Below are 12,600 nucleotides of genomic sequence, written 5' to 3'. Positions count from 1 at the left end.
CATTCTGTCAAAATTCCAGTAGATCTGTCAAGTGTGATTCCCTTTCATAAACTCATGCTGACTATTTCCAATTCTGTCAGTTTTTCTAAGTGCTTTGCTATTAAATCTCATAGCTCAAACCCTCTAGCTCAGGCAGCATCCTGGTAAATCTTGCCTCATCCTTTTTTGTGCAATCGTAATTGTTGTAATATGGTGACAAGAACTGTACACTTTTTCCACTTGTGATTTAACAGTAGCTTTGTACAGTTCCAGCATAACCTTGCTGCTGTTGTATTCTGCGCCTAATAAAGAGAATGACCCCACATGTTGTCTTAACTTGCTACCTTTAGGGGCCTGTGGAGGTGCACACCAAGGTCCCTCTGTTATTACGTACTTTTACAGAGTTCTACCATTTATATGAAAATCCTTGCTTTGTTAACCCTCCCCAAGTGCATTACCTCACATTTTCCTGGATTGAATTCTATTTGCCATTGATGTGCCCATCTGAGCAATCCGTTGATCTCCTCCTGGAGTGTTATAGTTATTCTCCTCATTATTTACCACCCTACCAATTGTCGTGTCATCCACACATTTGTTTATCATAATTCTGTATTTAAGTCGAAATCATTAATACACATCACAAACAGCAAGGGCCCCAGCTCCAAACCTTGCAGAACCCCACTGGAAACAGTGTCCCAGTCAGAGAAACACTTCCTCTACTTTCTGCTTCAATTCATGGGGCTAAAAATACAAGAGAGGTCTCAGAGGAAGCAGACAAAAACAGGTAACTGCAGGTCAGTTAGCTTAATGTCTGTTGTTGGAAAAATATTCAAGACTGTTATAAAAGATGTAATAGAACATTTGGAAATACATAAAATGATTATGCAGCGTCAGCATGGCTTCATGAACAAGGAATCACCAAGAGACATGACCCTTCTCACTGGCCTCAATACACATGGACAAAGGACATGAATTCAACTGGGGCAGTGCATCCTTAATAGCACAAGCCAAACACAGACATGCTAGGGAATTCCCAGACGCCTGGCATTTTAACCAGAACTCCATCAAAGACATGTTAAACTGGACTCAATAAACAAACCACTGAAAAACAGAACAAGAAGTAGTACCAACCACCTCAGCAAGCTACAAATCTTCTCAAAATCTATAAACATCTGTAGGCAACTGGGAGACAATTGGAGATGGGAGACAAATGCCATTTGTCTGAGCATGACCGGAGAACAACTATACTTCCTGAACAAATGTGTCAGAAAACAGGTACTATCACAAAACTTAAAATTTAAACCACAGGTCAACAGTCTACAGGCATGAAGAACAGCTGCACAGAACAGCCGCAGAATGATAAGGGTTATGATCAATGTTGCCCACAACTGCCTCCACAAATACAAGCAGAAAATTGCACACCAGGAAACTTAATGCTCCAATGCAACTGACCAAGAATGGAACAAACCATCACCTTACAACAACAAAAGACCAGAACAATGCAAAGATTTAGCCCTGCAAGAAAAACTATCCAAACTCTCCCAGTTTGGACAACACAGACATGATCAAGAACATCTCAGTCTGAACACTTATAGACACTGAGAAGACTGTGTCCTCCTTTGTGGACTGAACTATAACTACAGAAAAACCAAAAAATACTGACTTCCTGGCTGCACAGGAATAAACACTAAAGAACAAAGGACTCATGGAGGAAATACAACAGACCATCAGACAGACAAGAGTCCCAACACTGAGCAGAAGAGGTAAGTGAAACACATTCAACACAGAAGAGGAGAAAGGCGGAAACATTATAATCTTACTGAAGGACAAAGGACGCGTGACAGTAGTCCTCAATAGAGCCAAGGACGTTGAGAAAGCTAACGCACTGCTAGTAGATACTACTAGATGGCAACAGATCAACACCACAGTTAGAGAAACAGATCAAATTAACCCTGAAGAAATTATACAACTCCGGGAGATATCAGCAAGACAGACTACAAAAAATGAAGCCAGAGGGATACAACACACCATGCTTCTATGGACTCCCCGAGGTACACAAGCCAGAGTTCCCCTCAGACCCATTGTCTCACTACCAGCCAAGCCACCAGGTAGACTAGCTGAAAAACTATAACTGAAACTGAAATATTTAGTCATTAACACTACCCACTCCACCCACTCTTCCAAAGAATTCCTCAACATCATCAAGGGCGCCCGAATAGAAGAGGACAAGATAAAGATATCCTTCGACATAATAGCATTATTTCCATCCATAAACATTTGACCTAACCAAAGAGACAATTGCCACATTGCTAAATGGAGCAGCAAGGTAGGCATTCCACGACACCAACACCACCAACAAGGACAGAACCCTGAAACTGCTGGATCTGTGCCTCATAACCCACTCCACTTTCAACGACCGTATATTCAAACAAATCGACAGAACACCAATGGGATACCTATATAACGACTGATTGAGGAAGTGGTAATGCAAAGGTTAGAACTAACAGTGCTCCCCACTATACAGCCCACTGTCTGGATCCACTATGCAGATGACACCTTCGTGATTATCAAACACACAAGATTAGAAGAAACTCACTGACACAAACCATATCCTCACCGGAATAAACTTCACAAAAGAAGAGAACGATAACTGACCAAGTAAAAATGGAAAGAACTGCAATGTTGCAAGCCAGGAACAAAAACAAACGCTCAGCACATCTGGCAGCATCTGTGAAGGAAAAAACAGAGTTAACATTTCAGGTCCAGTGACCTTTCCTCAGAGCCGACTATCCTTGCTAGACATAATGGTAAAATGTAAGAACAATGGGGAACTCCGGATTAGCGTATACAGAAAGACCACACATATGGAACAGATACTTAATTACACCAGCAACCACCCAAATGCCCATAAATGGAGCTGCATCAGGACGCTATTTAAATGAGCCGCAACACACTGCAGAAACCCAGAAGTGTGCAAAGCAGAACAGGAGCATTCAATAGGAGTTGTTAAAGGGAATAAATAGCCGAAAAACACAATTCGCCATTATCTCCGCCAATATAGCCAGACACCCTATTCATCCAACTAAACATCAGAGACGTTTCAGAGGTTACCACAAGACTATTTGGATCCCATACCCACAACCAATAAAACTAATATAATGTATGAAATACTGTACAAGGACTGTGAAAACCATTTCATATGCCAAACTGGAAGAACACTGACAATAAGGATATAAGAACACCAACTAGCAACCAAGAGACACAACCAATTTTCACTGGTCTCAATACACATAGACATGGAAGGACACAAATGGGACTGGGACATTGCTTCTGTAATAGTGCAAGCCAAACAGATACATGCCAGGGAATTCCTGAAGACCTGGCATTGCAATCAGAACTCCATCAACAAATGCATTGAACTGGACTCGATATACAAACCACTGAGAAACAGACCCGGAAGTAATACCAACTACCCCCGCAAACCAAGGCATATGAGTAACAAGTGGGACAGAACACCGACGCGTCACTGGAGGAACGCTGATGATGTTGCCAAGCAGGGTGACGAAACGTCTACAATCAAACACCATGGCTTGGCAAGCAAGTCTACAACGTTATTACACCTTTATAAAACATTGTTTAGGCCACAGATAGAAAACTGTGTGCAATTCTGGTCACCACACTATCAGAAGGATGTGATTGCGCTAGAGAAGGTGCAAAGGAGATTTATCGGGATGTTGCCCATGATGAAAAGCCTCTTTTCTGTGGAGAAACTGGGCAGGCTTGGTTTGTTTTCTCTGGAGCAGGGGAAGTTGAGGGGCTGGATCTGACTGAGGTATACAAAATTATGAGAGGCATATATAAAGTAGATTGTGAGAATTTTTACCTCATGGCAGACATGTTTAAGACCAGAAGTCATAAGTTTAAAGTGAAGAGAAAGTGGTTTAGAGAGGATCTGAGGAAAAAGATTTTCACACTGGTGTTGATAAAAATATGCAATGTGCTACCTGAGAATCTGGTGGAGGCAGGTACTCTTGCAACACTTAAGAAATATCTGGACAAGTACTTGAGAAGCCAAGGCAGAATAGGCTATGGTCAAATGCAGGTAAATAGGATTAGCATTGTTTGGTGTTTGTTGGTTGTCTTAAACATGGCGGGCCGAAGGTCATATTTTCATGCTGTATGACTCTGACTCTGTGACGGCTCTAACGTCTCTACAATTACTGTGAAGATAGTTGACAGCCATATTTTAGAGTTGAGTGAGCATGCTATAGGCCACTCCAGCTTCCAGTGACACATTTAGAATTCAGAAAGTGTGTTCGATCTTTGGAAGTAATACTGGAGTGATATGTCTTGCCTTGAATGCAGTGGATTATCTGGAAATCACAGCTAAACCATCATATATTTTGCAAGTTAAACTAAATGGTTAAATTCTTTACTAAAGTGTTTTGTGTAGATGTATCAAAGCAGTATAAAACTAACCCAATACAGTTAGAGAAGTCTGTTGACTACAAGTTGCCATTTTGTCTCTACAGTTGCAACAAGTAACAAGTAGATTGTGCAGTTACCAGAACACAGAAAATGTAAAGGCAATAGTGGTGTTAAGCTGTTCCTGAGAATGAACCCTGAATCCTGTCATTACAAGGTTCTAGTATCTACTAGAACCAATGGAAAATTGCTGTATTGACTAATTGAAAGAATGTTTTGTATCAGAACAAAGGTTGCTCTAATTTGAGCATATCTTTTGGGACAATATTTTAATGTATCTAAAGAAAATGAGTGAATACTGTGTATGTTGAATGGTATAACTTTCTTCTAGGAGGAAGAAAAGGAGGCCCGGAAAAAATCTGACTGTATACAACTTGCTACAACACCAGTATGGTGGAGACGATTCGATGATGATGAAAATGGAGGTTCTTCTGGAAGTTGTGGTCCAGCTGCTGGGAGAGGCAGTGATTTGGGGTCATTTGGACGTTTAATTTTCTAAATATAATTGTGGGTTTCATCCTTCTCTACCTCAGTTATACTACTTACTTGGAAAAGGCTGCATGACTTGGTCTTTGAGGAGATCAAAAGTGACTTGCCTTTCAAGCTGCTCAAAGTGTTTGCCTGTATTAGCTTTCTGCTTTGTATTGTTAAGGAAGTAACAACTGACAATTTGTGGAATTGCTTTACTAAAGGGGAATTATTAAAACATATTTCAGTAATGGTGTGTAAATAAAATGAAACAAATATGATAACTACTGGGTTTTACTTCCAAAATAATATAATAGAAATAATAAACAGAGTTGGAAATTGATGAAAAAGCTCAGCAGGTCTGGCAGCATCTATCGAGAGAAAGTATAGAAGTTCTAAAGAGGGATCACTCGACCCAAAATGTTAACTCTACTTTCTGTCTATAGATGCTGCCAGACTTGCTGAGGTTTTCCAGCAATTTCTGATTTTGTTTCTGCTTTCCAGCATCTGCAGTTCTTTGTTTTTTTTCAAATAGAAATAATATCCCTTGTTCTTCAATACCTATTAAATTCCTACTACTAAGGCTCTTTGAAGGCATACCCAGGCGGTTTTGTGAATGTCATTGGTTTTAGCTATAAGTTTGTGACATTCTGTTGCTGTCCTTTGGAAATTTTTTTCTCCTCTCTAGAGGTTATTTTTATTTAACTCATTAAAGCCACCCTGACTTTTAAGATGACTGCAACAGTTTGAACTGTGAGGGATATGTGTTCGCTAATAATGTGCCCTTTCTTAGAAAAGGCAGCTAGTTAAGGGGTTAATGCTGGGCTTTCCAGGTGACCTCAGAAATTTTTAGGAAGCAAACATCCTTGGTGATGCAGTTGTACAGCATGTCGGTAGGCTGCCCTCTACTGTTGACAAATACCATCCTCACCCTGCCCATTACAACGATCCCATCTGTCTGCACATGAATTCAGAATTATAATTATCTAGAAACATAAAAAAATTGAACTCATTGAAGTGTTAAAAGGCCATAATGTCATCATGGATCCTGACATCATGAATTAAATGTCTTCACTGACAGGCTCAATTGGTTGCCTGAAATATCATCTTTTGCATCCAGAATAGGAAAAAAAATCTGTGTTAATACTTGTTATCCAGATATTTGAACATCATAGTAAACCCTAGTTCTTTCAATGCAATGAAGATTTTATTTGAAGTCTTAGTGAGGTGCATCAAATGTTCAGTTCCATGTGCATCTATCTCTTTCAGTATATGATTACTAAACCTTTGCATCTTTTGGAACTCCATACATGAAGTATATTTGAAAAAGTACTGTAACATCAATGCTGATTCTTGCACTGGAAAATAATTTTGCCTTCTTTAAACAATCCTCTTTCTTGGCTGAAGTACCATTATCAACTGAGTTATTTTTGCTGCCAGTTAAGAAAATAAAATAATTGGATGGATGTGGAGGTGATGATGGAGTTTAGAATTAGGTAGCCCATCATCATCAAGAAACAAAAGCCTGTTTAATGTAAATGGAAGTTTTACCCTCAACTGACTGTCACTGATTCATCATAATAGTTCGAGCTATGCATCCTAGGGTTTTTAAACAACTTGTTACCCAATTTCGAGATGAGAAGTAAAGAGACCACCTGACAAATTAAAGAGGGACAAGAAATTATTTCAATAAGGGGGGAAAAACATGCAATTTAAGAAATTCCAGAAGGGAGTAAGTTGCTTCATTACTGCATCAGCCAAGAACGTAAATGACTTGAACTGCAAATTTTACAATATGTATTTTGATATATCTTTAGGGTCTGTATGTCTGTGTTTGTAAAAAGATCATGAATCAGTTGAACCACAGTTCTTTTTATCTTTACTAAAAATTTGTCCAGCGTCTTATCAGTTAATTATATGGCTACTAAATACAATGAAAGTAAGGATGCATTGTGCAAAAAAAATTTCTTAAAGAAGTGAACCATGTAAACCTGTGCATCTTAATTAACAACCTCTCGAGAATGGCTGCAAATCTGTCCCGTGTGAAATGTAAAGTAGTTGCAGGTGTAGTTCTAATATAAGTAAGGCAGTTTCATAGTGGGACTTCTTTGATTGACAAAGACACATCATTCAGAACACTTGACTGTTTTGAGTAAATTGACATATTTTGAAAAGGCATAACTTGAAGTGCCCCTCTTGTCCTTTCAGTTTTAAGTTGGATGTGCGCTAAAGGATTAAAAGAACTTTAATGACCATTTTACTTTGAAAAACATGTAGAAAGGGTATTTGGAAATGTATTTGTGTCCAAAACTGTAACAAAACATATATTGAGTAGACTGTAGAACTGGTGGTTGATCTGATATTGTCAGTTTTTCATCTTTGCTAAAGTTAACTTACACTCTCTGTCTCTTCTGAGGTAATACCAAGTATTACAGTTAAACATTTTAAGATCTCAGGAGTTGTGACTTCTCCAAATAAATATTCTAGGATAGTTGGATTTTGAATTATTGAACATTAGCTGTCAATATTATTTTAATGTTAAACTGTATGGTGTGAAATTGTAAAATCGGTGCACCCACATCCAGAATCTAAGGTCCTGTTGCAAGACTGGTGAAATTATTGATGCTTATTTCCCATTTGTAAGTAGTTGGCAGAAGTTCTCTGATGAAAACAACAGGTAAATCTATAGACTGGCAGCTAATTTTGGTACTTCACAGTTTTATATTTGTGCGATAGGACATAAATTAGATTTTTTTCCCTTCTTAACCCTCCTGTCTTAATTCACATATCTAGTCCACAGTTCTGCTGTAAGTAAAAGAAATAGGTTGATACATTTCAAGCATTTTTTTATATCCCTAAATAAATAACTCAGAAATTAGCAAAACAACTTGCTTTAATCATCAGTGATTGCTTTAGGCAGGTTGCTATATATAAAAGTATGGAGTGAATGTAGAAAATGTGGTATCTGTTAAACAATTGACATGCTTTCTCTAATGCCAGAGTTTTGAATTTGAAATGTGAAGGTGTAATGCCTTAATCCTTGATGTTTCCCTATTTATGTATAATTCTGTACTTTGCCTCAAAACTGCAAACTAATGTAAACCTATGCTTTTCGTTTACATCTAGACTGTTATATGAAACTGTTCTAGTCAACCAAGAGAACTAATATAGAATGAAGACCTGTGTTGACTAAGTATTAATCGCAGAAGTAGCCAAGTCAGTTTATTGTGAATACACTTCTGTCGATGGCAATATATTTATTCTTCTTTGTATTGATTAGTGGAGTTGTACAAATTGTATAAAATAATGGTTATTGATAAGCCTTAACTCTTGCTGTTTATGTATGCAGCTGTAGTAGTTTACTATCATAAAATGTAGAACAGATACCACTGAGGAGATAAATTCTAGTTATGCTTTACAGAATAATTCATATTAAATCATTTTGATAATGTGTATTTTTTCAACAACATAAAACAATATCATGATCACTATATAAAAATGAAACTTAAAAATTTATTGTAATAATAAATATTGTATAATGCTTCATCTTTTGCTGCTTCTTCATCCTTTTTCTGTCTCACCTGTTAATAAGTCAAAGTTCAAGATCAGGTAAAGCTTTTTTTTTGGAATAGTGGGTGTGTGGAAAAGATGGACACAATAACGGTAAGGACTAAATACCTGGATAATTATATTTCTTAGCTAGTTACATATTTTCTAAATAACCAGGTGACATAATTAATTTTCTCTTTAGACAAATGAAATTGAATACAGACTAGTTTTTCCCTTGACATGAATGCAGTGTTTGTTTGCATTTTGAACAGCTTTTGATCTTTGAAATGTGTTCTAGCCAAAGCAGTATGTACAAAAACATAGAGGAAAGTACCTCAAGAACCAACAACTCAATCCCAACAGATGTAGTGCATCCCCGTTTGCTCACAAATCCAAGGTGCAATCTCCTCAACAACAAATTACTGACCATTTTGGAGAAATAAAATCAAGTTCCTAATTAAAAGATTACAGTGAATCCAAAATGTTTAGAAAATCTTTTTCAGACTCTATTCTCCTTCCTCATTTTTCCTTCTGAGTAGGTTTTATATCGACAAGATTTATTCTTTAACTCATCCTGAGATATTTATTATCAATTGATGGCTTGGCCAGGCAATGGGATGGAATAAACAAAATTTGTTTAATTTGGTGCATAAATTACAGAATTAGCAAGGGGAGCAATTTGCAACTTAAGATTTTATGGCTGTACTATTGAAGAGGATCTTAACTAATTTAGCAGGCTTATGAAAACCAGGAAATAATATTAGCATGGCAAATCACAGAAGTTGTAATTTGGAGAGGAACTTTGTTCTGGAACAGGGAATAGTGTAATATTAGATTGAGTTATGGTAAAAAGTCTAAATTAGACTATCTGTGTGTGAATGTGATGAGTGTAGTAAATAAGGTTGTTGCAGTTGAAGGTAGTGGGGTAATGTTGATAGATTATTAGTCCAGAGACCCAGTGTAATGCTCTCAAAATGAGACTTCCCACTCCAGCAGCTGGTGGAATTTGAATTAAATTAATAAATCTGATAATATGGTAGAAGACCTTTTGGAATTGGGCATTGGATGTACAGAAATACCCATGGATCAGAATCAAGTTCCATATTTTCGTTATCACCAGTTGGTACTTTTTCTAAATGTAACATATTTGATTTATGCACCAGAAGAACACACAATGCACAGCAAGGAATATAGGATTCAGGGAATTCCAGGGCTAGACAGATGACGGAAGAGCCTGTATTGCAGAACTGTCATGTATAAATGGTAAAGCCAGATACTACTTAACCCTAAGCTCAATACCAGACCAGTATCTATTAACACATGAAAAGAAAGCTCAATACCATTAAATTAGCTACCTTGAGCGAGGACAAGAGACAAAAGTGGGGAAGAAAGAGTTGAGCAAGAATTAAAGTTTCAGTTAGAAATCGTTTTTGTAAAATAAATGGAAAAAGTATAGGAGGTCAGATATAGTCTAGACATGCCAAGGAATGAGGCTAGGGTAAAGAACCAGGCCAGGGAGAGTATGTTAGAAACAAAACAACTGAAGCTGCACAAATGCAAGATAATGGAAGGCTTTGGATGTATATGAACAATTTCTTATTTATGTACTGTGAGAAGTAAACTCGTGCTAGGGACATCCATTTAGCCTGCAATTTAAATCTGTGAGAAGTAAACTCGTGCTAGGGACATCCGTTTAGCCTGCAATTTAAATTGATAGGATTAAATTGGGCAGCACTGTGGCTCAGTGGTTAGCTCTGTGGCGCCTCAGCACCAGGAATCGCAGGTTCAATCCACTCTCGAGTGACTGTCAGTGTGGACATTGCACATTCTCCCCATGTTTGTGCGGGTTTCTGCTGGGTGCTCCGGTTTCCTTCCACAGTCTAAAGATGTGCAGGTTAGGTGAATTGCACATCCTAAATTACCTGTAGTGTTTAAGGATATGTAGGTCCGGCATGGGAAATGCAGGGTTTCAGGAATAGGATGGGGGGATGAGTATGGGTGGGATACATGTTGGGCTGAATGGCCTGTTTCCGCACTGTAGGGATTCTATATATTCTAAAATTGAGTATATGACCTCAGATGTCTGTATAAGCTGGGAGCTTATATTTATTTTTTCCCCAAAATTTAGTCTTAAACTGCCTAAAGTTGATTCTCCTAGCATATGCTTGAATCAAGAATTGTAACTTGTACCTAAGTCTCCTGGTACTTTGTCAAGTTGTACTGAAAGGATGTTTTTATGTCAGAAGAAAGTAAGAAATGCAACCTATTCCAGCACAGGCTTTGAGCCCAAGTTAGTCTGGCTATGATCTAAATTGGTAAAGTAGCACTCAGTTATTAACAGTCAAAATGGTAAAAATGAAACATCATACATGTACACTCAGTCTCCAGTCAGCTTTACACATAGTCGGATCTCTGGTGAGTTAACCAACATTATTCTGTTATTTTGAGGTCTTTGGTAATTGACTGTTGACCACTTGGCTACAGCAGCAAATTCTGGAAGCAGTGTGCTTTTAAGCCAATCTTCTGGTTCCACCCCAGCCATTTCAGTCTTCCATTTTTAGTTTCTCAAAATGTCTGAACAAGGAATGAGTATCTCTCTAGACTTAGCAAAATCTGCAACTTTAGTAAGAGTAAGTTGTTGACTAATCCTTGATATCTCTCAAGTGTATATCATCTGTTAATTGAACTCTATCTCATTTACCACCCTATGTTAAGTCCATTCAGTTGACTTGGCCTGAAGTTTAAGGCTCATCATGATCAATATAATAAGGACAGTTCCTGTTTCTAGGGACAGAACAGTATCCAGTCAAGAAAAAGCTGGATATTCTTGGGAACAAGGCTAAAATCCATGACGAGCAATTGTCCATTGCTACACATCGCAAATTAATTTTGACTTAAAGCGCAATCACACTTTGGTTGAAATCAAAGTTTACAAAGTACAATTTCAATTCAGATGTGTTTAAAGGTCAAAAGTAGATCAAAAATGAGACATGAAAAGGCTAAATTGCAATATTTCTGGCTGAAGGCCTACACGTTGGTGGGTATGCTTTTAGAAATAATATAAGACAGTTATAAAACACTTGACCAAATTGGATTAAAAAAGCTGGCACTAATTTATGATGAGAAAATCACATTTATCTTGGTATAGTGTTTTGATAAGGCAATGGGGTTGATGAAGGGAATGTTTGATCAGATGTATGTGGACTTCCAAAAAGTGCTGTTAAAGTGCTAGATAACAGATTTGCAAACAAAGTTAAAGCTCAGAATAAAAAAGACAATAGCAGCACGGGTATGGAATTTGCTGAATGACTGGCAACAGGTGATGCTTTTCTTTTGTTTTAGACTGGATGAATGTTTATTGTGAGGTTCCCAGAACTCTATGTTGGGACTTGTAAACAAAAGTCACTATAGTCCCAGAGGGCTGCTTTCTTAGAGGTGACTGGTGGGGAGTTAAATTTGAGGATCATCATGCCACAGGCGAGTGGGAGGTTGAGAAAGTGGGACCTCTGTGGCAACCTCAACCAGTGTGGGAGTAGAATCCACGCTGTTGGCAACACTGACCAGCTATCCAGCCATCTGAGCCAACTATAGCATTAATACTTGTTAGTTGTTGGAATTTTCATCTTATGATATGTGAAAGAGAAAAAGTTTTTTGTTAAAGCATCAAATGGGGTGAAGAATGAAATGGAACTGGTGTCCAGGACAGATTTGAGATAATACAAGGGGATGCTGATGAAGAGCGCAGTTGAGAGTGTGCATGTGGTGGTACATGGCATTGAGTATTGGCATGCCTCAGTAAGGTAGTGTGCTGAAAAGCAAGCCCTGCTATGCCAGATTTATCATAAAAGTGAAAGATTATCTGAAAATAAGCAAAATTCCACAATTCTCCTTTAGACCAAAAAAGGCAGAAAGCACAGACCAGGTTTCTGTACTTAACAAGATAGCTATTTATTACAAAATAAATCGCTTCTAGCTCCTGATAATTATGAACTGTCTGCATATAACTTTGATAGTTAAAACTCTAACTCCCATGTAAAACTCCTCGTAGAACAGTGTGGCATTTGTCCCACAATAGGGCATAATCAGCAGAATCCACTTTGGCTCTGAGAATGCGCCATG

General features: G+C 37.9%; 1 protein-coding gene across 4 annotated transcripts in view; it reads left to right on the top strand.

Annotated features, from left to right (window-relative positions):
- LOC125453626 (ubiquitin carboxyl-terminal hydrolase 35-like) overlaps nt 1–8,411 on the top strand; it is an 85,685-nt gene extending 77,274 nt beyond the window's left edge. For all 4 annotated transcript variants that reach the window (XM_048533409.2, XM_048533410.2, XM_048533411.2 and 1 more), the window contains one exon: nt 4,796–8,411. In XM_048533409.2, coding sequence (XP_048389366.2) covers nt 4,796–4,963 — 168 coding nt within the window. In that variant the 3' untranslated portion in view covers nt 4,964–8,411. The remainder of the gene's footprint in view (nt 1–4,795) is intronic.
- The last annotated feature ends 4,189 nt before the right edge of the window (nt 8,412–12,600 follow it).

The sequence above is a fragment of the Stegostoma tigrinum genome, chromosome 6, assembly GCF_030684315.1.
Source record: "Stegostoma tigrinum isolate sSteTig4 chromosome 6, sSteTig4.hap1, whole genome shotgun sequence".
Lineage (NCBI taxonomy): Eukaryota > Metazoa > Chordata > Chondrichthyes > Orectolobiformes > Stegostomatidae > Stegostoma > Stegostoma tigrinum.
Note: the sequence above shows the minus strand (reverse complement) of the source record. Positions and strands in the feature narration are given on the sequence as shown.